Below are 25,887 nucleotides of genomic sequence, written 5' to 3'. Positions count from 1 at the left end.
GTGGCGATTTTGGTTGGGCACGTGCTCTGTCATTACTCCATCCATAGAATCAACTACGACAACCCATTCCGACTTTCCCTCGACATCCGCCAAAGGGCGTAAACCCTTTTTTTCTCTCTGCTGTAACTCTCCTCTGCAGCATGAATCCTCGGGTTGTCGTGTCCCAGACGCCTCCGCATCTGGATTCGGAGAGTGTAACATCATCAGCTCAAACCTCGACTTCACACATGCCGCTGCATCACTACCCAGAAGACCAGCAGTATCAGCCCTACACAGACCGCGTAGAGGACGATGACCCGCCTCCTAGCTATACCGTAGTCGATAATGAGGGTCCTCACGCCAACCCCTTTGACCTCTTGCCCGTGAGCACCTCATCCCTTGGGCTGCATCCCTTCAAGGGCACGTCAAACGACAAGACGGTCTACTATCTCGACAAGCGTCTTGATACGGATCCCGAGTTTCTAGAGCAGCACGTCAACGACCTCGCCAAGGAGCCGCCCAGACCGTATGTTCGCGTCCAGGGCGTTGACCGCAAGTCTGGTGAGAGCAAGAACGGCATTGACTTTGACATCCACATCGAACTCACCCCACTTCTGTACCAGGAGATGGCTACGCGTCGCTCGTGGAGACGTATACGCGCTGTCAACAACTTTGACAAAGTGCGACGTGGAACCGCCAAAATGACCCGGGCACCTGGATTCGGCGGCAGTGGACCACCTGAGGAGGGTACACCAGGAGTATCGCAGTGGTGTTATCGGTACTGCACTAAAAAGGCTGGTCTTAAAGCGTTTGTGCTGGAGCGACGCATCACGGGGTGGGATTTTGCACTCGTGGGGTCAAGATTGGAGAATCTCGTGCGAGACACGGGATATCATGGAGAGATCAACATTACGTTTCCTACGACAAACGCCCGCGTGGAGATTTACAACTATTGTCGTACCAACCGATGGCGTCTCACCAGATGGATAGTCCTGCTCTTCTACTTTACTCTCCTGTGGTTATTTACCTGGCCATGGATATCTCTCCGAACGCGATGGTACGAAACCGTTTACGTGGAATGGTCCATGAGCCGCCCTGACAGACAGGGCACGCTGCGCTACGCATGTATGAGTGAAGATCAGTGGTGTCGACTCTGGCGACGACCGATACAGCAGGCCATCAAGGCGAGACGTCGAGGTCGACTAAGCCAGGATGATATCGACGACGCATGTATTGCTCCTGGTGCTGAGGACTCTGCGAGGGGTATGAGAGCCGGATTCAAGGTTTTGCAGAGGACGTTTGGATGGGGAGGTGATGAGGAGAGTAGCGGACGACATTCGCCGCGCAATAGGTAGATGGTGGGGTTCACTCCTTTGTTCTGGTTTGTATGCATGGAGCGGGCGTATCAAGCAAATGCATTGTTTGTTTATGTATTATGATTTATGAAGATTCCCAGCTCATAGTCTTGATAATTTACTCTAGTGTTTAGTTAATGTGTTATGCATTGCGATTGACGTTGTATTGGGGTGGCAAAAGGTACTGCACAAGAGTCATTTCACAAAATTTATTTCATAAATAAAATCCTACCACAGATTGACATTAAATGCCACAAGATTGAGTGACTGTCTGCATTGTAGACTTTGATCATGAATATAATACATGATCATGTATTCGTACTCCGTGTTACTTCATGACATGCTCCAGGGTAACCTACCCGTTATCTTATCTTTCCCTTCCCCCACCAACGAATCGCTCACTCATCATTTACACATCCCTTACCAATCTCAATCATCAACTCAAAAGTGCAGTCTTTTAAACACAGACGCAACACAATATAAAACACAAGACCATATAATTCACGACAAATACACTCATACCCGCCATCATGGCTGAAGAAGAGATGAGTTCCAGCTCAAGAAGAGTATTGGCCGTAGCCCTCGAGAACGAAACGGCGGTTCTGTCAAAGCTGGTAAAAGGTAAGTACATAGCTTTATTTTATTATTATTATCATCCATTAAGCTTGGCATGTGGAATAACACAGAATAGACCTCACGGGAACAGCACCCGAATCATCAGACCCTACCCTCGGTCTCGCAGGCACGACACATGCCCTCTCACTCAAAACACCATACTACTCTACAACAGTCCCCATCTGGCTCGACCTCATCGGATCACCATCCGACTGGTCAGAATCCTTTCTCTCAGAGGAAGCGGCCGAGGTTCTCGCCGTTCTTGGAGGTGTCATTGTCGTATTCACTGCAGGACCACCCGTTTCAGCCTCTACGGAGAATCACCCTGCAAAGGATCTGGTAGAGCACGTCGGAAAGGTCCTGAAGAAGGGACTGGGCGGGTGGGAGTGGGACGGAGTCGGCTTGGCTGTTGGCATCGGAGGTGACGGGCATGAAGAGGATTGGGATGAGATCTGTGCCGAGGCGGGACTGGAGTTTGTATCCGTCGGAGGAAAAGCTGATACTGGCCGTAACGAGTTTGGAGGTATGCTCCGTGGCTCTTTTCAGGGGTAAAAGAAAAATCACTGACGAAAATGATGTGCACAGAAAAAACAGGAGTCGCGCGTGTAAAGGAAGCTCTTGAAGCAAACGACTGGTCGCAGCTCGATGCGCCCCTATCAGGATCTGAATTCGGCGATTTTGAGACCAGCACTGCTGACAAAGGAGACGACGAAAACGACAACGAGCTTGATCCTCAAAAGATGGGGTTTGGATTCGACAAGACAGATTTCGAAGGTCTGAGACGGGCGATATGGGAGGCAAGCCAGGATGTGGAAGAGCCTGAGGAGTCTAAAAATGCAGACACAGCGGACAAGGGCGCATCTGAAGCACCTGCCGCCGGAGGTCTGGAAGATCTTGATGAGGAAGAGATTGCCAAGATTGAGAAGATGATGAGAAAGTTACAAGCGGTGAGGGAGGCGGGGGAGGGTATGGGAGAAGAACAGAGGAAAAGAATGGCAGCTAGAGCGGTTGAGGAAGTCATGAGAGATCTATAACTGAAGCTGCGTTATCTAGACGAAAGCTACATAAACATTGTTTGGATAGACGACTCTTTTTCGTTTTCGTAAACATACGGAAAAATCCGAGTAAAATGCCTTCAAAAGGTGGTTGCTAACAGGCCACGATGCTTATCAGCGTGCTGTGCATCAACTAGCACTCCTACCCCCACAAAGATGAACATATAGACAGGCTCCTTGATCTATCGTGTCTATCTGATGCGACACATATTGCTATCAATATAGCACGGCTCGCTAACCATGGTGTTACACTATTAAGTCACATTATATAACCTCTACAATCGTGATCCAAGATCCTGGGTTCAAGGTAGCACACATTCAATAGTTGATCGTCTGACAAGACCCTCCCCATTGGTATGCAATAGTCCCAAGAAAGCCAGGGAACTGAGACAATTGCTGAATAGCCTAAGCGCAAGTGAACCCGACTTGAGGGATTTCTGACAGTTTTGACAGTATGTTGTCCAGCTATATAACAACGGTTTATAGGTAAGGAAAACCGGTAAAGGTTTCGGATTTTGAGAATGCATTGGAGCATAGGCGGGTCTCACTGTATAAGCACCATGGGTCCGGCAACCTGAATCGAGTTCCAATATGATACGCTTCGGTTGTCAAGTGTCGTAGCTTTGTGCTTCAAAAGTCACTGTGGTGACACTTGTTCTGAGAATGTAGTCAAAGCGTGCCGCATAACGTGCTCTTGCACAGACACATTCCACATGTCTTTATTTAGACATTGTGCAACATAGACATAGCGGCATCAGCTAGCCCGCTAACTAAATGGATATGTTTGAAAAGTCTCAAGATCCAATGTGATTGTTGCATCTGCGCAGTCTGACTATTTGTCAATATGTTCAGGCTTATGAGTGCGGATCCTGACTCTGCCAGCGAGGGTTCGACACCCTCGGATACCTTTTCCCCTCCGCTTGCTGTGATGGGTTTTTCGTATACCATGTGTGGATGCAGATTAGTTACTTGTGTAGCTTTTGGAAATAGGAAAAAGATCAGACGTCGATAAGCGGTTGAACAGAAGGTTTGGTGTAGGCGGGTCTTATGCTTTCTGACCCCGACAAAGCGGTGACTTGCTAGTGCCGTTTCTCATGCAAGGGAGGACTCCCAAGATTGTTCCATAGGTCGAGGCGTCTACAAATGTCGCAGTGTGTTTGCTGTTTTTGAAGTTATTCTCCTATCTCAAAACGACTGCTTGACTCGTCTCGACCCAGCTTGATGGAGTTTGGTGATCAATTATATGGGGACAACGCCAATTCAGACCGGAAAGAAGCGACCCCGGGCACCTAGGCTCCGCCGGAAGTCTTGGTCAGTTAGTTAACCATAATAAGCAGCAATTGAGTCGTCTAGCCTGTGCACTTGCCTCGAGTTGGTAGACGTCAAAAGTCTCAGACACCCCATCTGGGTCGTGGCTAGCTTAGCTTGCTGTTCCACAGCCCTTGTTTGGCGTAGGTAGCCAAGCAGGGGAGCGACTCACGTTTCAGCGCGTTTGGTCAGGAACGTGCTCAGTGCCTTAGCTGGTGCCTCACCTTGCTTCAGCTGTTTTGCGGCTTGTGCTATATTGACGTTTTACGGTGCAGCTGAAGGCATAAACCCACCTCGAGTCAGTGTGTGAAGTGTCGCTTCGAGGGAGCATCGCCTGGCAGTGCATACCAAGTCTGATAGCTGGTAAGAAAGAAAGAACCGGGTGGTCAACAGGACGCGTTGACACGCTCTCAACCGCGCCATGGATGCGTCTGCATATGCATGCAAACACGTCCCCTGTCCGTCAACTTTGCCGCCATTCGTCGGCACCTTGACCCGTTATGCTGCATGCTGTTTTGACTGAAGCTTTGCCTACTGGCCGATTGAGGTGACAACAATTGCAGAATTGCCAGCCCGATGGCCATGGGTTGGGTAAAACTCGATCGACGGTAGGGTTTCTCGTACCATTAACATTCGTCTGTGCTTTTCGACCTCGAGAGAATAAGTAGATGTGCTTTCGTCGCCTGAGAATAGTATGCTCTACTCTGGTGCTGCAAGTTGCTAGCCGAAGAAGTGTCACAAGTAATAGTATCCCTACTAAAACGAAACACTTACATCCCAAGAATTTATGCAAGACGTCAGATAGCTATGGGGTTGACGCTTGCACCAAGTGTTGTGATCTGGCATGTGAAGCCCGGAAATCGGGAACAGACAGCTCTGACTCTGGTCGAATGCCAGCTTCATGTTGCTTCCAATCATGAATGTTTCTAATGATAGTAGACATGGCCTAAAAGCCTCGATAAACTTATCCATAAAAGTTCATTCGCATGCTGACTGGGAACGCATTCTGGATTCTTCATCCCTCGACATAAGAGAAAGGAGCTGGTCTTAATGGGGCGATCGGTACCCCTAGACTTGATCGGGTGAGGTAAAACTGCAACGCGATGTGGATCCAACAGGAGAGGGTCGAGCGTTGGTTGGCGTGGTTGGTTTTGGATGATGATCCTGCAAGGCACTAAAGACATGTCCCCAGATACAAGCTCAGAGAACCACGTCAGGGGTAGCGGGGCTGAACCGGCAAGCAGCACAGAACGAGAATGCTTCGACAATCACGTCTTGCTTTTGACTTGTCATGTTTGATCTTCTCTTATCCCTTCCGAACCGCCCGGGTACAATTCGGAGCCGGTAAGGAAGTCGAATGTCGCCCGATTCCGAATCATTGCCACATGCCCTCTTTTGCACAAATGCATGCATTAGTGAAGAGCATTTTGTGTCTGTATGGACAGACTTTCGAGAGCAGCCACAACGGTTGAGGCTTTGCTGGTGGCAAAGCCGACATGTAACAGGTTGCGGTGACCAACAAACCATCAATCGCCGGCTTTTAGGGACGAGTAGTCACCTGAATAGTACTGACTCTTTCTTTCGATGCCATATTTAATCTTTCCTTTATCGGTCAAGTTCAATGTGACAGAAGAGCTAATGCTTCTAAGCCCTGACCATCAACTGGCCCCAACGTCAAAGGCCTAAACTCAGCCTCTAGGTGATTCTTTGTTAGAGACGTTGATCACCAGTCTTGTCAACCAGTCGTAAAGAAAACCGCAGTCACGGAAAAGGGGTTGGAAGCAAAGACGAAGAGCAAACCTCGCCAAGAGCAACGGTCCACTGAATGACGATGGGGCGGGAGACTACTGCAGGAACAGGGTCTTAGTTTTTAGCGGCTCCTGAGGTCGTAGGTGAGATCTGGCGTGGTGGGATGGCCATGGCATGAGGAAGGATTTTTGCTGCAAGGCACTTGGCGAGATGCGTTAGTGACGCGTAGAGGTGGGATAGCGTGATGGGATCTTTTACGAGACACGCTCACGGTCAAACACTGCCATCCGAAAAGTTAAAGCTTGGTTCAAAAGAAGGTCTCTGAGGAAACTTCTAGATTCAGAAGCTGCTTCTCTTCCTGACTCGTTGATGCAATGGTCGATTGCCATTGATTACTCAGAAGTTGATGGTTCGCTTCCATGTATAGATCTGACTTGCTAGGACTTTGTGACAACGACCCTGATAGCTCCGATGCAGCCATGCATGGCTGGCTTGCTGATGTTAAAGTCATGTGTTCAGAGACGCACTACGGAGGTCGAAACGGATGCGATGTGACAGATGATGTAAAGAATCCGATACAGACAAAATATGAAGGACGTTTCTTGATGGCATCGAAACTTATTGTGGATAGGTGTTGGTTATGAAACCATTCGGAGAACATGGATCAGGCCGCTTGATGTTGATGACCATGCATTCTGGCTCAACCTTGATACTCGGTATTCTCAGGCCTTGGCGAGCAATACTGGGACTGGGACTGGCAGATGTTTCTGGACTCCTGTTAGCTTCGCCCCCATTTGTGTAATGGTCAAGGGTACGACTAGGACAACGAGGATAGACAGAGGAGTTGACAGGAAGCCGAGACCCTTTGTACAAGTGCCGTTGTATTTGATCCTCTAGGCTTTAGCGCACGAGCTCACGAAAAAGAACCTCGACGTCAGAGCTAAGTGATTTGACCCTTTTCCTTTCTTTTTTCTTTCCGTGGGGAGTATCCGTGAATAATAGCCGAATGATGACCAACAACTATTAACTGTGCCGTTCTACGATCGACATTCATCATCATGACAAAGTCAATCAACACCAGTGAAAGTTGAGCGGGCGCACGGTCGGTGGTAGGTCATGTTGTAGCGCTGGGGATATTCTTAGATGGAGAGTTTAATGGTACAGAGTAGACTGGCTCCTCTCACAGTGACATTTCTTGGCGTTGTGATGGAAAAAGAATCGGGATACAAATCAAGCAAGAGCCAAGGGTGTGGTGGCGCCTGTAACTGCTTGGAGCGATCTCTGGCGACGCCTTCCCTCCTGGAATACGCGACGGTTCGATAGGGCAAGACCGGCGGCGTTTCTCGGTTTCCTCTTTTGGCAGGAAGGACTAACGTTGGAATGGCGGCCAATAGGGGTTGAAGTTGTGCAAGATACAGCACCCTTTTTGCCGCTCCGTCTTGGGGGCCGTTTGCCTGTCGTCCCCTAAAGTGAAGCCACCCCGTTGATTGGCGCGTGCCTTGCATTAGTGGATAGAACATGGGCCCAATGAATATGCATAATGCACAAAACACCATCAATGTAAGCTCGACAGTGCACAAATAACTGACGGGAACCTCAGAAAGGAAGTCAGCAAGGGCCTTCCCCTTCCCCCCCCTGACACTCAGGTACAGAGAGGAGAGAGTACCGTGCCCTACCGATACCACCCCACTCGCTGTGCTTGCAAACTCTCATGGACCTGGACGCTTCCACTCCACTCCCGTACATCGCTCAACCATTCATCCGCTTCTCGCCGCGTCCTTGCGCCTTGGCTATCGCTCTCGAGACTGTCCGTTTTACCGTCCCGTCAAAAGTCAACTGCAGGTGCATCCCATCCATCATCAGCCACAGCGGATTCTTTGTTGCATGACTGATACCCTGGTCTGATGTCTGGGACGAGAACGCCGATCAGCACTTTCGACGTCAGTTTCTTGGTGTCAGACTGACACAGACTCATATGTAGCGAAGCCCAATGTGACATGTGGCAAGAGAACAAGAGATGATCAAGAACATGGACTTGCAGAGGCGAACAGGCTGAATATCTATACGCATTGATTCTACACGTTTTACGGATACAAGTACGACTGCGAGCAACAATCGACGTATTTGTCACTCTGCACCAAATGGATGATGCTTTGCTTTCCCCAACAGCAGTAGTCTTGCGGGGCCCCTGGACGTTGATCCAGGGTTGTTTACCACAAGTTTTGGCTTACCATCACCATGCTCCGTCCCCAAAGGCGGCAACGGCTTTGCATTTCAGAAAATCGAATGACGGTCCGCAATCCCATCAAGTAGTCTAGGCCAAGAGGTGTCAACAATACGAACGTGAACCCATTTGGCTACAGCCGCCTAGATCAATGGACAAATGGATGTCTCTCCTTGCGTTGCGTTAGGAGCTGGGATGTTTGTGGTGGTGTCGGATGTGGACTGCTTGCACAGTCTAAGTGGGTGTTCACACCTGGGGCTCTCGTCAGTCACTCGTCAATGGTTCGTTCACAAAGTCTTCTTGCAGTAGACTTGGGCCCGCTATTGACTATCAGCCTACCACTTGCCCGGAGGCCCCTCCCTCGTGCACATCGTGCGGGCTGGATGTGACACGGCTGGCTTCTTAGGCAAGGAAGGGGCCTGTCGACTGTTCAGAAGAGTGCAATGGTGGACGACCAAGGACGAGACAAAATTCCTCATCTGGAAGAAATCGCTTATCTGCCAGTAACGTTTGTTAACCTCAGTCGTTGACCCAAGAGACAAGGCTGAAAAGGAGGTCGACCAAAAGTTACCTACGTCCCTTTTGTGTCCTCTCGCAAGTGTCGTTGGTTAGTTCGTACTAACCTGGCTGGATACAGGCTAGACAGCGTTTCTGAGGCCTTCGTGCTTTTCTCTCAAAAGTCTGGCTGGCTGGCTGGCTGGCTGGCTTGAACAACTTTTGGACAGTGAGTGGGACTAGGGGGTACATGTGAATGGCTCGGCTTTGGTCCATGGCTAGGTTCGGTCGGCTTCAGGGCTGCAATGCATCACCCCCTGGTCCTCAACAGCTACAGTTACTCGACGGTGTTTGCAACGGTCACTGCCCCCTGGCGCGTTAAGCTGTTGTCTAACCTCTGCCCTCCACCACGGTGCGCCGCCCAGTCAGGAGACGGAAGTACCTGGGGCTAAGTAGCTCCGTCAAGCCACTGCTCAGGTACCCGCAACTCAGACGCTGAGTCGGCGCCAGGGTACTTTGGGTCGAGGTCCCCATCCTTTTTCTTTTTCCCAGTTTCTGAGGCCTTTGCACCGCGTCGTGTCCCCACACCACTAGGGGTGGTACCTTGGCCAGGGTACAGGCTTCAGTACCTTTTCTCCGATCGAGGTGCCTGTGGTGGAGGGGGCGGCAGCAGCAGGAGAACTGACTCTGCATATTCAGTGCAGGGCTAAGCTAGGCTTCTCCTTTGAAGACATCCCCCATCCCCATCCCCAACTCCCCCCCGTTTCTCTTTTCAATCTCGCATCGCCAGTCCACTCCTTCCTTGTGACCGCTTCTTCTGCTTCTTCCCCCTCGTCCTTTTGTTCATTCTTTTTTTCCTTATAGTCACTCTCTTGATATATTCAAACTTCCAAGCCATATTCGGTTCCCGTCACTCTTTCCGGGTCCATTCCTTTCTTTAGGCTCACTCAAGCTCAAACAGCTCTTACACTCCCGTCCGCAACGTTTTAAAAACGTCGAAACCATTCGAGACTACCAACCAATCCGCCATAACGATACTTCATCCTTCCTGTTCTCTAAAAAGAATCAGGACTACATTCTTTATCTGCACTGATAATCGAATCAACAACCACTCACCACATCCCTTGCAACGACTTTTCGACTTAGGCACCGTCCCTGTCTCTTAGTCTGCCTGATAATACCGATCACTTACCACGCGTTTTTGTGAATCAAGCTTAATCGAACGACACCCGCTTGTATATTCGCGCTACAGTAATCGATATCTCGACCACTATTTTATTCTATCTCATAATCTCTATCAGTAAAGTGATCGCACAACCGCGATCCACTTTTCAAAAATGGCCACGGATATGGATCAATCCATGGCTCTGGGCAGTGTCCAAGAGGTCACTACACCCACGACATCTTCGCCCTCTATTCCTACTCCTGTCTCAGCCGGCATGAAGAGGGAGTCGCCCTCTCCCTCTGCGAACGGTGGTAACTCTGCTTCGCGACGACCCCCTCGCAAGAGCACTCTCACTCAACAGCAAAAGAACCAGAAGCGACAGCGCGCCACCCAAGATCAATTGACAACTTTGGAGATGGAATTCAACAACAACCCCACACCTACCGCCACTGTCCGTGAAAGAATTGCCGATGAAATCAACATGACTGAGAGGTCTGTTCAGATCTGGTTCCAGAACAGGTATGGTATATTCCAACACTACTAGACAACCCTGCTAACCTCACTAGACGTGCCAAGATTAAGTTGTTGGCCAAGAAAAGCCTGGAGACTGGCGAGGATATTGACTCAATTCCCGAATCGATGCGAGCTTATCTTGCCATGCAGGCTATGGAGTCTGGTAAGGGACTTGGTGGAAGTTACCTTGGCCGCACTGGACTGGTACCCTTCGGCCACGGTAACATGATGCTTGGCGGTGATCAGGGAGGCCAGGGCAAAGTTTGTGAGTTGCGATTGCCTACATGATTTGGAATTTGTGCTAACTTGCCAGCAGTGATCCATCATCTTACTTGCCGATCTCTCAGCATAGGAAAATGGACTCGAGTTGGTCAGAACACGATGGATCTCATCATCTTCTACTCACCTGACAAGTGCACCATGACCTACTACATCAACAACGAACAGGCTGGCTACAAGATCGAGTACCCCTTCTCATCCATCAAGAACATCTTCCTTGAGAACGGCGAGGGAGACCCAACCAAGCTCGGCGGAATTGTTATTGAGTTGAACAGGCCCCCGAACTTCTTCATGGACTCATCGCCCACTACAAATGGATTCTTCCAGTGTGGTGACTTTACTGAAGATCTCCAGGCTACCCAGTGTCTGGTCCACCATCTCGGTGGAAACCCCAAGGTTCTCAGCGGCCAACTCGCCAAGCTCGTCTCGCTCGAGTCTTTCATGAACCGCCACAACCCCAATCCCTATAATGATCCCCACGCCCTTTCGGTGTCGGCCCCCGTCTCCCCGACTGCTCGACCCTCGTCGCAGCCCAGCTTCAACCCTCACCATGTCGGCATGTTCCAAGAGCAACAGTGGGGTATCCATCAGATGCACTCTGGCATGCGTGCTGGCCCTGGTCACAAGCGCCAGCGTAGTCGCTCAGTTCCTGGCCCTGTTGACTTTGCCATGTTCCAGAACCAGCCTATGCCTTCGTTCTACATCCAGCCTCCTGGGGAGATGGCTCCTCCTCCTACTCAGCACAACCCTCACATTTACGCACCTGTGCCCCAGCCTCCCGGCAACATGGCACCCAACCTGCGCATCGACACTCAGGCAGGCTTTGGATTGGATATGCGCCAGTATCCCATGTCGGCCACCACTGCTTCCCCTGCTGAGTTTCCTCAAAGCCCAGGGTTTTTCCCTCCCGGTCCTGAGGTGCCTCAGTCCAACTACAACACCCCTTACGGCAATGGATTCCTCTCGCCTATGACCAACGGTGAGGGCATTCCTACATCTGTGTCTCCCATCTCTTTCAACGGCGGTGAGCCTTCTATCCTGGAGCAGTCACCCCCGATGTCGATGATGGGACGCCCTGGTTCAACTGACTTGTACAACCCTGTCAACGATGGATCGTGCGCTGTTTCGGAGGACGGAACTGGCCTGAACGAGATGTACTCTAAACACACCATCAACCTGCCTATGCACACTCCTTCTCCTGGTTATGTTCAACATCAACAGGCTGATCTCGACATGGAGCAGCTTGTGCAGTTCGACGCAGTTGACCCTTCAAGCCTATCCCCCGAGGCAATGCCCCATGCTCACGGAAACTAAGCAAGCAATACTGGGCGGGTATAGGTGTTGGAGGCGTGTTTTTACTGTATGTATCTCATACCAGGGCGTTTGGCATATTATACCATTGGGATCTCCTTTCTTTCCGCCATTTTAAATAGGCGACTTTCTTTGGACAATTTCATTCTTCATTTTTTTTTTAACCTTTTTACCAGGTTTGATGCCTGTGGTATACTCAGGTGATACCTACGGTACTCAGCTTGATCGATTCTCATCCCATCTACGGCCATGATGAACCTGCATGACGATAAACTTCTTACATCGGTCATGTATGTCGGGCACAACACAGCGATCGTACAATCTTCCAACTCTTTTCTTGCGCGTCGAAACAGTTCTGTTGAATCTTTTACCGCATCTCGTTTTATCTCTTGGGTGGTTTCTGTTGGTCACTTTTACTTTATGGACTAAAGGCACTTGTCTTTTGGCCTTTTCTCATGGAGCGACGATGCCTGACCACCGCATGTTGTCCTCCTGGACTTAATTTATACGTACACATTGTTGTTGGAGAACAAAGTATGGACGCTAGTATTTTAATAAGTTGTTGATACCGAGTGTTTCAGGTATCACGCTGGATGCTGGGAAAGCCCCGGCGGCTTGCTTAGGGTCTTTTCATACTCTTTAATGGGGGCTAGGGTTTTCTTTTTGTGCTTCGAGGTACATGGGAAGTACCTTGTGGAGTTTATGAACAGCTAGGTAGCTGTCCTCGGTAGGCGTCAATAGGACGTGCTTGGAAGCCTATAGTCGGACATGAAGGCATTGGTTTTGGTGTGGAATATTCGGAATAAAAATGGGTTTATGTTCAAGTTTTGGTCCTTGCCGTGATTGCTGTGACCTGTGAATGGGTACTGTCTTGGTGTAAGTCGTCATGAAGCCTGGCTGATACACATGTGCAAGTCAAGGTGGCTTACGGATGGTTCGGAGGTGTGTATGGTACAACGCGTGGTTTAAAGAGTGTGACGACCAGTTAATTAGACAAAGCTTGTCCCAGCTGGGGTGAAATCTAGGTTGATCAATGTCTCATATAAGACGGTAGTTTGTCTTTCGGCCGACCCGGTAGGTAGAAAGGCCTTGCGGGAGATCTGTAAGCGTATCGCTACTATGTGTTTTCGCGTTGACTCCCCACGTATCCGTACATGCGTGTCAGAAAGCGGCCGGGCTTATTATCTTTGAGTGGCTGTGAGTGTCCAGACATGCGTACGTTTCGAGGCGGAGGCTACGAGATGATTGGATCCCGAGTTGCATTTGTGATATGTTGGTCAGACATATTGAACCAAAACACAATCACAATTTCTGTAGATCATCAACACAAGACAAGACAGAGTCCTCGATTGGCATCTTCCGAGAGCATTAAACGGTTATTTCCCCATTTCTCGGAACTTGGAGACGTAAAGCTTATTTTGTTACGCCGTGGCGCTTGGTTAAGGTGTTAGTAGGCGACTTGGCTGGACCATACCGTGCCAATCAGGTGTGGTTTATGCGTTACAGCGCATCGTTCTGTTATCAAGGGCCCTGTTACATACTGCGAGGTTTTGATTTGGTTGTTTTTTTGGTGCCGGTGATTATTTACAGATTTGCTGCGCCTCAATACGTTGCCCGCAGGGTCTGATTCGCGAGGGATATTCGGGAGGTGGGCGATAATAGTGTCCGACAGTCCGAGAAGTAGAGCGAATATCACTATTACTTTAGTAGATGATAGATAGTTACTTTGCTTAATCTGCGTAAATTAAAAGGACAAGTTCAGTTGCTTAGAAAGACTCAGCTGCTAGTTAGTCTAGTCTAAGGGCTGCACGTAATCAAGTCATCGCCGCTTCGGGCTGTATACGATCCCGTTAGTCTGATTACCCCAGCTCAGCCCAAGCCGGACCAACTCAATCCTGCCAAAACATCCACATAATCTCATCCTCCCCAAGCTCTCGAGTTGTTCTTTTTCTTACTTTCTTTTCTTACTCCAGTACTTAGTCTGCAGTTCCAAGCACCAATTCGACACACAAAGTACATAAACCACTCTAGCTGAAACCGTCGTCATCTCCACGCTCGCTACGCTTATTCCAGATGCTGCAACCGTTTCAACGGCCTTAACATGGCTCCCTACCCCAGCGACAATAACGGACGACGCCCGCCACAACAGCCCGGAAATAACGATGATGACGACGTAGCTCGCGATCTTGCTGCACTCGACGAACGATACCCGCCAACATCGGCCAATTTCTCTCGACCGCGAAATACACGACGCTCTTACACAGATCCCAATAATGATCGTCCGCCGCGTCGATCTTCAGCCGATGATACCAATGTGAGATCTGCTTCGAGGTCCCGGTCCAGACGTCCCGATGATGGCGCACGTCGACGAGCAAGCGGACCATACGAATTGCGACCAATTCCCTCGCGGACAGAATTGTCTACTGACCTTTCGGGTCCTCCCGATTATGGCGACCGAGCCGATGTTTCTGTCGACAAGGCTAGTGTCGCATACAATGGCAATTCTTCTTCTCGCGAAAAGTCTTCGGTGCGAGCCGATATCAAAAAGTATCTTCGTCAAAGGCGCGAGAAAAAGATTGGACCAAGCGCAAAGCCGACATGGAAAGAACGCACGCGCAAACAACTCGGAGAACTCCACCAAAAGGTCATTGTCGAAGCAATACTTCGTCAAAAACCTCTTCAGCCTCTACCCGATGGTCGTCATGTACCTCTAAACCCTGCGCATCGGAACGCTAACGGTCTCATCGATGAGCGTGCGGGAAAGCCATACATCAGTAACTTTATCCGGTCGAGCCGTTACACCGTCTATGATTTCTTCCCTAAACAACTCATCTATCAGTTCAGTAAGCTTGGAAACTTTTATTTCCTTGTTGTGGGAACGATCCAGATGATTCCTGGTCTAAGTACAGTCGGACGGTGGACTACGATTGCACCTCTGGGTGTATTTGTCGCATTCAGTATGGCTAAGGAAGGTTACGATGACTATAGGCGTTATAGGCTTGATCGTGTCGAGAACCGTAGTGAGGCTTGGGTTTTGACGGATCGAGCCGCCGCCACTGAGAAGGGCCGCATACGGCATGCCGAGAAGATGAAGAAAAGGAAGGAAAAGGAATCAAGGAATGGCGAAGAACACATGCTCGATGATATTGAAACGGGCGTTACCGGCGCAAAAAAGGTCGGATCTGATGGAGATTGGACTTCTGTTCAATGGCAACATGTTCGTGTGGGAGATGTTATTCGTTTGCGCCGCGACGATGCCGTCCCGGCTGACATTGTGCTTTTGCATGCCACAGGTCCCAATGGCATCGCATACATTGATACGATGGCTCTTGATGGTGAGACGAATCTCAAGAGTAAGCAAGCATGCCCTTTGCTTGCTGAGCGGTGCAACACTATGGAGGGACTGCGGGCAACACAAGCTACAGTCATATCCGAAAACCCCAACCTGGATCTTTACAGCTACGATGGCCGCGTGACTGTTGATGGCGAGACTCTACCCCTCTCCATGAACAATGTCGTCTATCGAGGCTCTACTCTTCGCAACACGGCTGAGGCGCTGGGCATTATTGTCAATACCGGCGAGGAGTGCAAGATTCGAATGAACGCAAACAAGAACGTACGGGCCAAGAAGCCTGCTATGCAATCTGTTATCAATAAGATGATCATGGTGCAGATCTTCATCGTTCTCATGCTCACCATGGGCTTGACTATAGGCTATTACCTGTGGCGAGACCGAACTGAAGACTTTGCGTGGTACATCAGACGTCGCGGCTTCTGGGATGCACGCATTCCGTTCAAGGAGATTTTCTTTGGCTTCATAATCATGTTTAACACACTAATTCCGCTATCGCTGTACATCAGTCTTGAAATTATCAAACTGGGTCAGCTCTTTCTCCTCCAGGACGACGACATGTACGACCCGATATCTGACACGCCCATGGTGGCCAACACGACCACTATTCTTGAAAATCTGGGCCAAGTTAGCTATGTCTTTTCCGACAAGACAGGAACGCTCACAGAAAACATCATGCGCTTCCGCAAATTGTCGGTAGCGGGCGTTGCTTGTTTGCATGACATGGACGTGCAGAGGGACCAGGAGGAGATGCGCAGGAAGATTGAGGAGTCAGAGCGACCAAAGAAGGGAAAGTCAAGGATGGCAAGCTTGTCGGCAAGCAGAAGCGCGGTGCCTACTATAACTATCGACGGACAACAGGGCGATCTCCAAAGACCAGAACCTACAAGAACCATGTCAACGAGCCATTGGCAATCGAGCGTCACCACGGCCCAAAATACCGACATGAAAACTGAGGACTTGCTCGACTATATCCAGAGAAAACCCAACACTGCTTTCTCGCGACGTGCCAAACACTTTCTACTGTGCATCGCGTTATGCCACACTTGTCTTCCCGAAAAGACTGACGAAGGCGACATCAATTTCCAAGCTGCGTCACCCGATGAGCTCGCTCTTGTGGAAGCTGCCAGAGATCTGGGATTCCTGGTGATTGACCGACCTGCACAAGCTATCAAGCTAGAAACTCGGGACACGGATGGCTCCCTCCATACTGAATCCTACCAGGTCCTGGACGTGATCGAGTTCAGCAGTAAGAGAAAGAGAATGTCGATCATCATCCGCATGCCTGATGGACGTATCTGTGTCTTTTGCAAAGGAGCCGACAATGTCATCATGCAGCGTCTGAAGCTGAGCAACCTTGCCGAGGAAAAGGCAAAGGATATCGGTCGTCGTACAAGTCAGCGAAGGCTTTCTCGACAGGATCAAGCCTTGCGACGAATGAGCACACAACAGAGTATCAGTCCTTATGGAAGTCCCTACGGTAGCCCTCGCAACAGTTTCGGTTTCTCCAGGGCAGAATCGTCATCTAACCGGGAGGGGCTCAGACTGAGCCTGGGACGTCGTTCCACTGATCTTAAGCGCTTGTCCCAGCAGCTCGCCCGGTCACCTCGCGCCTCAACAGACATGATGAGCCCAATAAGTCCTAGGCAGAGTCTTGGCCACATGCCATCGTTTGAGAATGCCGACAGCAAGATTGATGAATCTTTGGCGTCGAACGAAGGTGCTATCTTTGAAAAGTGCTTTCAACACGTTGACGATTTCGCCAGCGAAGGTCTTCGTACTCTTTTGTATGCCTACCGTTACATTGACGAGGATTCCTATGCTCAATGGAAGGCCAAGTACAGGGAAGCCGAGACCAGCTTGGTTGATCGCCAGGAGAGAATTGAAGCTGCTGGAGAGCTCATAGAACAAAAGTTTGAGTTAGCTGGAGCGACTGCAATCGAAGATAAGCTACAGGAGGGCGTTCCAGACACGATCGACAAGCTGCGCCGGGCCAACATTAAAGTGTGGATGCTCACGGGTGATAAGCGAGAGACTGCTATCAACATTGGTCATTCTGCTCGTGTGTGCAAGCCATGGTCGGAGGTTTATGTGTTGGATGCGACTCTGGGCGAATTGAAGGAGACCATCACCATGACTCTGAACGATGTTAGCCGAGGCATGGTTGCGCACTCTGTGGTTGTTGTTGATGGTCAAACACTTGCCAAGATTGACGAAGATGATGAATTGTCCCTTCTCTTTTATGATCTTGTCGTACGTGTTGACTCTGTCATCTGCTGTCGAGCTTCGCCCTCTCAGAAGACAAACCTTGTCAGTTCGATTCGAAGATATGTGCCCAAGAGTATGACTCTAGCGATTGGCGACGGCGCAAACGATATCGGCATGATCCAAGCCTCCCATGTTGGCATCGGCATCTCTGGTCGTGAAGGCCTGCAAGCTGCTCGCATCTCAGACTATTCCATCGCGCAGTTCAGGTTCTTGCAGAAACTACTTTTTGTCCACGGCCGATGGAATTACATGAGGACTGGCAAATACGTGCTCGCTACCTTTTGGAAAGAAATCTTGTTTTTCATCGTGCAAGCTCATTACCAGCGCTATACGGGATACACTGGAACGTCGCTGTACGAGTCGTGGAGTTTGACCGTTTTTAATAGTGCTTTCACGTCACTCCCTGTTATCCTTCTTGGTATTTTCGAGAAGGATTTGCGGGCCGAGACTCTGATGAAGGTGCCTGAGCTGTACACGTTTGGTCAGTTCAATCTTGGGTTCCGGTTCTCTCAGTACTTTGCGTGGATGATCATGGGTGTTGCGGGCAGTTTTATAATCTGGTATTTCACATGGTGTGTTTACGATAAGAGCTTCTCAGACCAGGATACCAGCATTTTTGCGATGGGTATGGTCAGTTTCACTGTTGCTGTTGTTTTCATCAACGTCAAACTCCTGTAAGTTCTTCTTTCGTCTGATGACAATGCTTGCGCTAATGTTTTGTAGGATTCTGGAAGTCCACACCAAGACAGTCATTACCTTTGGCGGCTGTTTGGTATCTGTTGCTGGTTGGTTCTTGTGGATGCTGGCTCTCTCAGGTATCAAGCCCGCTACTATTGGACCTTATATCGTCCGAGATGCATTCATCGACAATTTCGGTCGTACGCTTCAATGGTGGACAATTGTGCTGCTCGAGCTTATCACGCTTGTTTTTATTGAACTGGTAGTCCAGGCCGTTCGAAGAGTTTACTTCCCCTCAGACCAAGATCTGATGCAACGCATCGAAAAGGATGGCAATGTGGACAAGGTATTTGGCGACGGCAAAGACGCTGAAGAAGGCGACGCTGAGGCAGAGGAGAGGGTTATCCCGGAAGCAGGCGAGAGAGTCCGCGAGAGAAGAGCAGGTCGTGCGAGCCACGATGATTATCAGCCGGAGTTTTTACCCACGGCGGAAGAAGAGAGGGAGAATCCGATGGAACAATGGCGGCGTTGATTTCTCCTTTGTAAATGTTTTGTTTGGCTTGGGTGCTATGGTGGGAATACCAGTGGAGTTTATGGGATGGGAAGCATAGAATGCTGAGCGTGCGTATTGCGTGGGTACCATTATAGTAGTAGTATTTTTGCATGATTGAACGAGTATTTTATTATTATTTTTGTCTTCTAATCGTCGTGATACCTAGTGAAATAGTCCCGCGGCTGATACCCGGAATCTCCGTCATTGAAGACTGAATCAAGGCCATCGGAATGATTACCGAAGCATGTGGAGTAGTTGATCAACATCCAACCTCGGCGCTGGACAAGGATCAAACAAACAACCAGTCTCTTCTTATAATGCTACCTTCTCCCCTCTCCACAGAGAATGTGATGACTCTTGTCTTCAGCTTTTTATCAAGCTGACATTTCCCACTCATCAATAAAAAAATGGGCTCTTCATGTCCTCCAGCGACGATTGTCGCATTACAACCACCGCTCAGACAACAGCAGCAACCGCCATGCGCATCATCAATACATCCCGCCTTTTTCACAGACAGATTTCGACGAGCGCCAGCGACTTTGGCAGTGGGATCGGTGGTTAATCCTGTTACGCTGGGTTATGTTTATCAGGAGACTGAGAGGAGGAAACCAAAGTTGTGAATGATGGGACCGGAGACAAATCCGATGTCTTGCGTTCACGCCGATGCTTGATGAAATACGACACAGCGAATGAAATGGATTGAACCTGGGAGGGTGACGAAGGCGGAAACTACGACAATTTCTTTTTCACGATTACGACAGCAAGAGAAACGATGATGGTATTCGGGGTATCAGTTTTTTATTGATAAAAAGAGGACCTTGTTGCTTAATTATACCCTTTTTGCCTGGGTTTCACGTTCCCATCAATTTCGCCTTAGGAAGTACAGAATAGTTTTAGGAAAATCGAAAACAAAGGAACGAGGCTCGACGCTGAAGAGCTCAGTCAGGATAACAATCACATCCCTCCCTCCCTTAGGATCCATTCTTGACAGCAATGACAATCGCCATGATGATGAGGAATATCACGAGAGCCAGTAGTCCCATGAGCTTGACATTCTTCCACCACATCTTGCGCTTCAGGCCGCGACTGCGCACGCGAAACTCTCGCGCGCTACCGCCCAGCCGATCGGTCTTGTCGACCAGCAAGTCCAGGCGCTCGCCGCGCTCGAGTAAGCTCTCGATGTTCTTCGTCATGATGCCCCTCACGTCGTCGATTTCTCGCTTGGCGTTCCCAATGGCGTCGTCACGGCCGCCGGTCGTGGTGCCGTAGTCAACCATGAGATTCTTGAGCTCCGAGTTGAACGAGGCGGCGCCGTAGTTGGGCATGTCGGAGAAGTCGGTGCTCTCGGGGAACTGCTGCAGGAAGCGCTTGCGGATCTCGAAGAGGTAGCCAAAGGGCACGCGACGGCCGAGCGACGAGTCGGCGATGACGAGGAAGGTGAGACCGCCGGCGGATGGGTAGTCTCGGTGCTCGGAGGGCGACTCGGCGACGTAGTGGATCTGGTGCTGGCCGTGGGTGTAGGTAAGCTTTTGGGGGTTCGTGTGTTCGATTTTAGGGAGGATGAGGGAGGCGAGAGATGAGGTCTGCGATGAAGCTGAAGTTGTGCATTCTGAGAGGATGGTGGTGTTGTGGGCGATACATGAGCTGTAAACTGTGTTAGTATTTGTTGATTTGCGATGTGCGATGTTGTTGGAGGACGAACTAGAGAAGGGGAGTCGATGGAGTTGATGACGAAGCCATGGTGGGCGATTTGGTGTTGGTAATGCGATGATGAAATTGTGTTGATGTCGCAGCTGGTTGAGGAAACGAGTACTAAAGATGGGGAAGTTTAGAAGCTGGAAGGTCACTACAATGACGCCTCAGTCTCATCGTCATGCTCACCAAGGTTTCCATGAGTGGGTCAAATCCAAAACGAACACCAAACAGATGTAGACAAAAAGCGATTGACCACTAACAGGTCACGTTGGCCCGGAGAAGTGACTCGCATTTCTGTCATCCTTGAACCTCTACAAGGATTATCTGAGGTCCAATCGTACCCCCACTTCAAAGTGGTCGCAGCGGATCCGGCTCAACGATAGTCCCGCCTCATGGAAATTTTGAGACTGAGAATTGAACATTTGATGGCGACACAGGGTGTATTCGTCCAAGGTGAAGAGTGAGACAATCCTTTGTCTTTTTTTCTTCTTCTTTCGTTCTTTATTTTTAGGGGAGCATGGTGAGCTCACTTCTGAGTTTTTCATCATGAGGTATCTGCTCCGACCCGGAGCTGTGAGAGCTCCTCTTATTCCTCTTTCAATCTCAGCAAGGTCGCTTTCTACGACACCTCGACTTGAGAGACAACCGAGCAAAGGTAAACCTTCTCATAAGAAGGGATTTGGAAAGCCTGGTGACTTCAGAGGCGGTTTAGTATGTTGCTTCCCCCTTGTCTAGGAATCCGCATACTAACAATTTTTTAGTTGAGCCACGGCCAGGATCCAAGATCAAGACTAAGACTTGACCATGGCAAAAAATCATTAGGCCGTCATGGCATGTTTCGATCAACTGTTTTGATGAGGTTCGAAAAGGTTATAGAAAACATGAGCAGGGCGGCCGTGTCTTCTGCAGGTGTCGGAGAGGATGAGTTCCATCGACAAGCATCAGAGTTCATGAATGTGCTAGACAAATCTTTCCAACTGGCCGAGGAGAACGTGACCGACCGCACCAAGAATCCTCTATTCTGGAATCTCCGTGACGCATTTCTGAATAAAGATCTCAAGGGTCTTACCAACGAGCTCCAGTACTCCTTCCAGTCATTCATCATCCGACAGAAATTCTCAAAGGGCTTGGAGGAGAGTCACAAGCGACTATTAGACTTTCGATTTCCCTACGAGTGGTTCCCTGCGACGAGAGCGATGCAGCGAAAGATCCATGTCCATGTTGGACCGACAAATTCTGGCAAGACGTACAGAGCGCTCAAAGCCCTCGAGGCTTCCAAGCGAGGAGTCTATGCGGGACCTTTGCGTCTGTTGGCGAACGAGGTCTACCAGCGTCTAACAGCCAAGGGATTACCATGCGCGCTGCTGACAGGAGAGGAAGTACGGGTACCCTCAGATACGGATACGTACTTTACGAGTTGTACGGTGGAGATGGTGCCCGTCAACGAACAATTCGACGTGGCTGTCATTGATGAGATTCAAATGATAGCAGACGAAGACCGAGGACAAGGTTGGGCGACAGCTTTGTTGGGTGTTCAGGCCAAGGAGGTCCACCTTTGTGGCGAGGAGCGAACCGTCAAGCTGATTGAGAGCATCTGCGCATCCATCGGCGACGAGTGCATCGTGCATCGATACGAACGTCTGAGCCCCCTCGAGCCCATGGATAATGCTCTCATGGGCGACTACGGAAAACTTGAAAAGGGCGACGCTGTTGTCGCCTTTAGTCGCATGAACCTGCACGCCCTGAAGCTAACGATCGAGAAAAAGACGGGACGGCGGTGCGCCATCATTTACGGATCTTTGCCCCCAGAAGTGCGCGTCCAGCAGGCAGCTTTGTTTAATGACCCCGACAACGACTACGACTTTATTGTAGCCAGTGACGCTATCGGTATGGGTCTGAATCTCGAGATCCGACGAGTTGTTCTCGAAACATGTGCCAAATATGACGGCAGCCATAACAGATTGCTCTCATACCCCGAGCTGAAGCAGATTGGCGGTCGAGCGGGCAGGTACAAGACTGCGCGAAACGCCACTGAGGGAACAGAGAGTGAGGTCACGGAGATACGCAAGGTTGGCTATGTCACTACAATGGATAGGCAAGATCTCAAGGTTGTCCACAAAGCTTTCGAAGCCGATGTTCCTGATATCGAGTATGCCTACGTCACCCCTCCCGCTTCTGTTGTCGAGCGTTTTTCGACGTACTTTCCTAGCCAGACGCCCCTGTCGTTCATTCTCATGCGAATCAAAGAGTTGGCATCTGTGAGCAAACTGTTCAGACTTCATATATCTACGGAAAAGCTCGAGATTGCCGACATGATTCAGGATATCCCCCTGACCATTTACGATCGACTCACATTTACTAACCTGCCTATTGCCGCACGCGCTGAGAACGCGGTACCAGTTCTTCGCGCACTCGCCAGCGTCGTTGCCAAGAACGGCAGCGGAGATCTCCTCTCCATCAAGGAAATTCCCCTGGAGAATCTGGACATCGACTTGAAGACCTTTAGGGGGAAACCGATTGAGTATCTCCACAAACTCGAGTCTCTGCACCAAGCCATCAACCAGTACATCTGGCTATCATACCGCTTCAGCGGCATGTTCCGAGACCAAGCGCTGGCATTCCACGTCCGCTCGCTTGTCGAAGAGAAGCTGATTGAGACGCTGGAGAAACTGGATTTCACAGAGGGACATCTGTCCAGCTTCCGAAGGAAGGTCAGAGAGGAAGCTCAGAAGAGGTTTGAAGCGCAGGAGGAGCTGGGAGAGATTGGGAAGCATGATGCGCACGAGGGAGAGTCAGATGATACGCCGATTGGCGATTTGGACTGGAGAGGCCCTGCGCAAACGACGTCTGGATGATTATGAATGTAAAATGTATAGTACTGGAGGAGAAGGAAATGCATGGCATATGATGATGCTTGGCGTTGGATTGGGGGACCTTGTACAGATCAGGGCACTCTGGATGTAACTTTATTATTAGAAACATTGTATCACCAAGTTTGTACGATATTACAATTATGGCAGTTTTTGCACGTGCTTTTTGTTTCATGATGTGTGTTGGTCCTTGAGACATGATGAGATTAAGTTGGTGGTATATTTAGGTTGTCCACGAGATCAATACAGCAGGTAGTTATCAGTAATAGGATTTGAATACCTTGGATCATCGTAAAAGCTAATATAAATGGCCCGAGTATGCTATTACGACCAGTCTTGGATGTGTATCTCCCTAACCTGGCAGACTGAATGTGTCCTGTGTCGCTCGCTAGTAAGGAGATGAAAAAAAGAGAGACTGGACCCTTGGACCAAGATCAACGTCATTCCCTAATTTAACCCCTGTTGGCCCTGTAGCTGCAGCCTGCAAAGTGGGGAGCTGAGAAACCTACCAAGGTAACCTCAAGCCTCAAGGGCCCTGGAGTGGGGGGTCCCAACTGCCTTAAATCAGAGCTCCACTCCACTTCTCACTAGGTCCCGTCCCGTCGCATTTCACGCTGACATAGAATCTTGGACCTTGATTTATTACTATCCATTCAGAGGAACTCAATCAATTTCGCAACTGTCGTACCACCCGACAAACGCGACGCTGCATACGTCTTGTGCTCGCCTGTCACACAAATACAACTCTGGATCCTTCACGACTACGACCCCAAAAACTAAACTCACCACAAAAAAAAAACAACCCTCAAAATTTGCCCACGATGGAGGATGTTTATGGTGACCACCCCTCCTTGGCCGGCAACACCATGCAATCGGCGCCTTACTCCCGTCGAGCACCCAGTCCGCCTTTTATTTACATCCCTACCACCGGAACCTGCGGCTCTGTCAACACCCCAAACCTCTTGCCGTCCTTTGAGAATGTTGACCCGAGTCAGTTGACCCTCCAGGATGTCATGATCATCACCGGCAACGTGAGACACATCGCGACCGACTGCACCATGGACTGGTCTTACGAAAGGCGGCGTGAGGCACAGAAGCTGGTCGACTTTTTGTATCTCGGCCCCAACATCGCCGCCAAGGACCACGATTATCTTCGCCGCGAGGGCATCACCATGATTTTGGTCGCCAGGGACGCTCGCATGGCGGGCACCAAGCTCAACACTATTGAGAAAGCCGCTGAGACTCTCGGCATTACTCTGCAGTACATCGACCTAGAAGGCTATGAGAATCTCATCCAAACCTTCTCACAAGTCGTTCGCACCGTCAACGACCATCTCCTCTCCATCTACCACCGCCAGGCCCAAGAGATCACCCAAGACGGTTCCATGAAGGTCAACCCTAACAATTTTACCCGTGGAAAGGTCCTCATGACCTGCGAAACCGGCAACGACCGCTCAGCAGCTCTCGCGGCGGCGTACATCATGGCGGTTTTCGGAATGGACATGATTACTGTGCTGCAGTTCATCAACATTTCACGTTTCTGCTGCGTCTTTGACGAGGATGCCAAGCGCAAGCTCCAGAGCTGGGAGGATCTCATCCGTGCACGTGCCCAGGTGACCCGACAAGCCGAGATGCCCCAGAACGCACTGCACGCCAAGCGACAGATCGACGACCACTACGAGGACCCGGAATCTGACATGAAGGACATCACTACGGACCGGGACCGATTTGAGGGGCGTCGGGCCTTTGCTCCCTTTTTCGATATGTAAAGGATGGATGTGAATGCTTTTTATACTCTGGCACGAGTAGAGCAAATATATGCATAGAATGGATGCATTTGGTGCTCTGGCATGAGTACATGGATGGCGTTGGGGAACGGAAAGATACCCGGTGTGATTAATGCTGGTGTTGGGGTGTCAACAACTTTTATGATTTTTAAGTAAAGCATTTTGCGCTTTGTGTGCGTTTTACTGCCATAGTAGCGGTGTAGGAAAACGTATTTCACACATTGTGTGCGATTTTTCTACAATAGGAGGCATCAGTTGCCGTGGGATATTAGTATCTATAACTTAATCAATACCATTATTAGCTATCAACTTGGTTTGTGTTTAAAGTGGTGGCATAAATGGAGGTGATTTTCTTATATTCACATGTGAGTCATGATGTGAATGTTGTGTTGAGGTGAAGCATCAAAGTTGCTGTGGGATATCAGTAGACGTGAATATGGACTTGATCAGGTTGCGCATATGCCCTACTTTCTATGACTCTTGATGCAGGGCGTCGAGGGCATATTCTGCTTGACGTTGTACCAACCACTAAATAGCCTTAATCAGTACTATTATTACCCAATCGACTTGATGTGTATTGGAAACGGCAGTAAAAATGAAGGAGAGTTTCTTTAATTCAGGTGTTAGTCATAATGT

The 25,887-nt window shown here is 49.7% G+C and overlaps 7 protein-coding genes across 7 annotated transcripts; 6 read left to right on the top strand and 1 right to left on the bottom strand.

Annotated features, from left to right (window-relative positions):
* Nucleotides 1-140: 140 nt before the first annotated feature.
* On the top strand, nt 141-1,334 carry FGSG_13499 (uncharacterized protein; the record flags this gene model as incomplete). The annotated part of the gene is made up of 1 exon (XM_011330482.1): nt 141-1,334. The coding sequence occupies one exon, from the start codon at nt 141-143 to the stop codon at nt 1,332-1,334; it is 1,194 nt and encodes a 397-aa protein (XP_011328784.1).
* Nucleotides 1,335-1,864: 530 nt separating this feature from the next.
* On the top strand, nt 1,865-2,983 carry FGSG_09018 (uncharacterized protein; the record flags this gene model as incomplete). Its single annotated transcript, XM_011330481.1, has 3 exons — nt 1,865-1,955; nt 2,026-2,472; nt 2,535-2,983. The coding sequence occupies 3 exons, from the start codon at nt 1,865-1,867 to the stop codon at nt 2,981-2,983; spliced, it is 987 nt and encodes a 328-aa protein (XP_011328783.1).
* Nucleotides 2,984-10,117: 7,134 nt separating this feature from the next.
* Nucleotides 10,118-12,210, top strand: FGSG_09019 (uncharacterized protein; the record flags this gene model as incomplete). Its single annotated transcript, XM_011330480.1, has 3 exons — nt 10,118-10,464; nt 10,512-10,723; nt 10,772-12,210. 3 exons carry the CDS (start codon nt 10,118-10,120, stop codon nt 12,049-12,051), a joined length of 1,839 nt encoding a protein of 612 aa, XP_011328782.1. The 3' UTR covers nt 12,052-12,210.
* Nucleotides 12,211-14,149: 1,939 nt separating this feature from the next.
* FGSG_09020 (uncharacterized protein) lies at nt 14,150-18,878 on the top strand (the record flags this gene model as incomplete). The annotated part of the gene is made up of 2 exons (XM_011330479.1): nt 14,150-18,342; nt 18,392-18,878. 2 exons carry the CDS (start codon nt 14,150-14,152, stop codon nt 18,876-18,878), a joined length of 4,680 nt encoding a protein of 1,559 aa, XP_011328781.1.
* Nucleotides 18,879-19,870: 992 nt separating this feature from the next.
* Nucleotides 19,871-20,639, bottom strand: FGSG_09021 (uncharacterized protein; the record flags this gene model as incomplete). The annotated part of the gene is made up of 2 exons (XM_011330478.1): nt 19,871-20,543; nt 20,602-20,639. The coding sequence occupies 2 exons, from the start codon at nt 20,637-20,639 to the stop codon at nt 19,871-19,873; spliced, it is 711 nt and encodes a 236-aa protein (XP_011328780.1).
* Nucleotides 20,640-21,140: 501 nt separating this feature from the next.
* On the top strand, nt 21,141-23,449 carry FGSG_09022 (uncharacterized protein; the record flags this gene model as incomplete). Its single annotated transcript, XM_011330477.1, has 2 exons — nt 21,141-21,305; nt 21,356-23,449. The coding sequence occupies 2 exons, from the start codon at nt 21,141-21,143 to the stop codon at nt 23,447-23,449; spliced, it is 2,259 nt and encodes a 752-aa protein (XP_011328779.1).
* An 836-nt stretch (nt 23,450-24,285) lies between these two features.
* FGSG_09023 (uncharacterized protein) lies at nt 24,286-25,233 on the top strand (the record flags this gene model as incomplete). Its single annotated transcript, XM_011330476.1, has 1 exon — nt 24,286-25,233. One exon carries the CDS (start codon nt 24,286-24,288, stop codon nt 25,231-25,233), a length of 948 nt encoding a protein of 315 aa, XP_011328778.1.
* Between the last annotated feature and the right edge of the window lie 654 nt (nt 25,234-25,887).

The sequence above is a fragment of the Fusarium graminearum genome, chromosome 4 (genome assembly GCF_000240135.3).
Source record: "Fusarium graminearum PH-1 chromosome 4, whole genome shotgun sequence".
Classification (NCBI taxonomy): Eukaryota; Fungi; Ascomycota; class Sordariomycetes; order Hypocreales; family Nectriaceae; genus Fusarium; species Fusarium graminearum.
This window is presented reverse-complemented; position numbering and strand designations above follow the sequence as displayed.